This window comes from Trichechus manatus, unplaced genomic scaffold, assembly GCF_000243295.1.
Source record: "Trichechus manatus latirostris isolate Lorelei unplaced genomic scaffold, TriManLat1.0 scaffold00053, whole genome shotgun sequence".
NCBI lineage: Eukaryota > Metazoa > Chordata > Mammalia > Sirenia > Trichechidae > Trichechus > Trichechus manatus.
The window spans coordinates 2389040-2390635 of NW_004443989.1; the positions used below are offsets into that span (position 1 = coordinate 2389040).

The 1596-nt window shown below is 44.5% G+C and overlaps 1 protein-coding gene across 1 annotated transcript in view; it reads left to right on the top strand.

The window, feature by feature from the left end:
- Positions 1 to 1132, top strand: part of WWOX (WW domain containing oxidoreductase) — a 1054678-nt gene extending 1053546 nt beyond the window's left edge. Inside the window, exon 9 of the mRNA XM_004377707.3 lies at positions 13 to 1132. Coding sequence (XP_004377764.2) covers positions 13 to 201 — 189 coding nt within the window. The 3' untranslated portion in view covers positions 202 to 1132. The remainder of the gene's footprint in view (positions 1 to 12) is intronic.
- Positions 1133 to 1596: the final 464 nt, after the last annotated feature.

Below are 1596 nucleotides of genomic sequence, written 5' to 3' on the forward strand. Positions count from 1 at the left end.
TTCGATTTCCAGCAACAAGGAGCTGCCACCACCGTCTACTGTGCTGCCGCTCCGGAACTCGAGGGCCTGGGAGGGATGTATTTCAATAATTGCTGCCGCTGCATGCCCTCACTGGAAGCTCAGAATGAAGACACGGCCCGGGCCCTGTGGGCGCTCAGCGAGAGGCTGGTCCAGGAGCGGCTTGGCATCCAGTCCAGCTAAGTCAGGGCTCCCGCAAGGATCGCACACACACCCACCACGTGTGCGCACACAACTGCCAATGCTGGACCCCTTCCAGTCCTATGATCCAGAGGGTTTCCATGTCCCTCTAACACAGATCAGCCAGGGTAAAGGAAATAAGAGCAGTCACAACAGAGTGAAAGATGTTAAGTACCAATGGGAAACAGGGAATTCCAGGGGTAGAGGGACAGTATCTCTTTTGGGGGGGCTGGGTTAGATGTGAGTCTCTTTGCTTTCCTGGTGGTGGCCTGTTTGAGAGTAAAACCTTGGTTGGTATGTGGATTCCTTCTGTTATTGAAGAAGCACAAGCAATCCTCTCTCACTGTTTAGAATCGTCTGGTGTCCCCTGCCCCACCCAGCCACCACCATTGCCACCACTATAGCCCAGGAGCTGGGTTTCTCCTATTATTTAGGGAAGAAAAAGCAAGTGTTTTTTCTTCATTCCTGCATTGATCCAGGAGATAATTGTTTCATTCATCCTGACCAAGTCTGAGTGGGCTTGGCAATTGTCAGGGAGAGAAATTTCAGAGCCTTGTTCCAGCCAGCCAAGATGGTGGTAACATTTAGAAACGAGTAGAGTAGGCAGAGCCAGGGTCGCAAAAGCACCAAGCATCAACTCCCTTGCCAAAGCTATAGAAAATTTTCTTTAGCGATTACAACAAACAAGTTTTGCAAATTATTCACCAGATACCTTGACAGGCAGGAAAGGAAGCATTGCATCCTTAAGAATATACAGGATATTTTGGGGGTGGGGGGTAAAAAGTTGTTCTGTTAATGCTTCATTCACAGCTTTAAGAAGTAACCTGCTCTCTGAAGTTCACAGTCTCTCAGTTGTCCTGCTTTAGCATTCTGCTTCAACTTCCTTTTCTTCCTCCCATCTTATGCTTAATAAAAGAACATGCTTGAATATTATCCCCTGAAGTTTGTATTGTTTCTTTAAATGTTTGTTTCAGTTTTTGTTTAGCTTTTTTTATTTTTAGAAAAAAAATCTAGAGGAAAAATAAAGCGCTTCTTGTAGACTCCAGGAAAAACACCATTCTTGTTTCTTCTCTGAGTTCGTTTTTGTGCTTTGTGGCTGTCTGTGGGCCAAGTTGTCTCACGCGATTAGCATGCCAGCATCGTATTTTCTGTTAAAAAAAAAAAGAAGAAAGAGAAAGAAAAATGACTATTGTTTGATTTCACCTTAAGATGCTTTGTTATTATTTACAGTGGGTTATTTTGGTCCTTAATGGTTTGTAGCCCCTGTAATTATCAACTACTTAGTCATTAGAGAGTATCTCTGTGTATCAGAATGAGGAAGTTTGGGGCTCCTTCCCTGTCATCCCTGTTAACTTACATCCTGATTTCCGGGTCATTCCGGCAAAGACATGAGAAAGT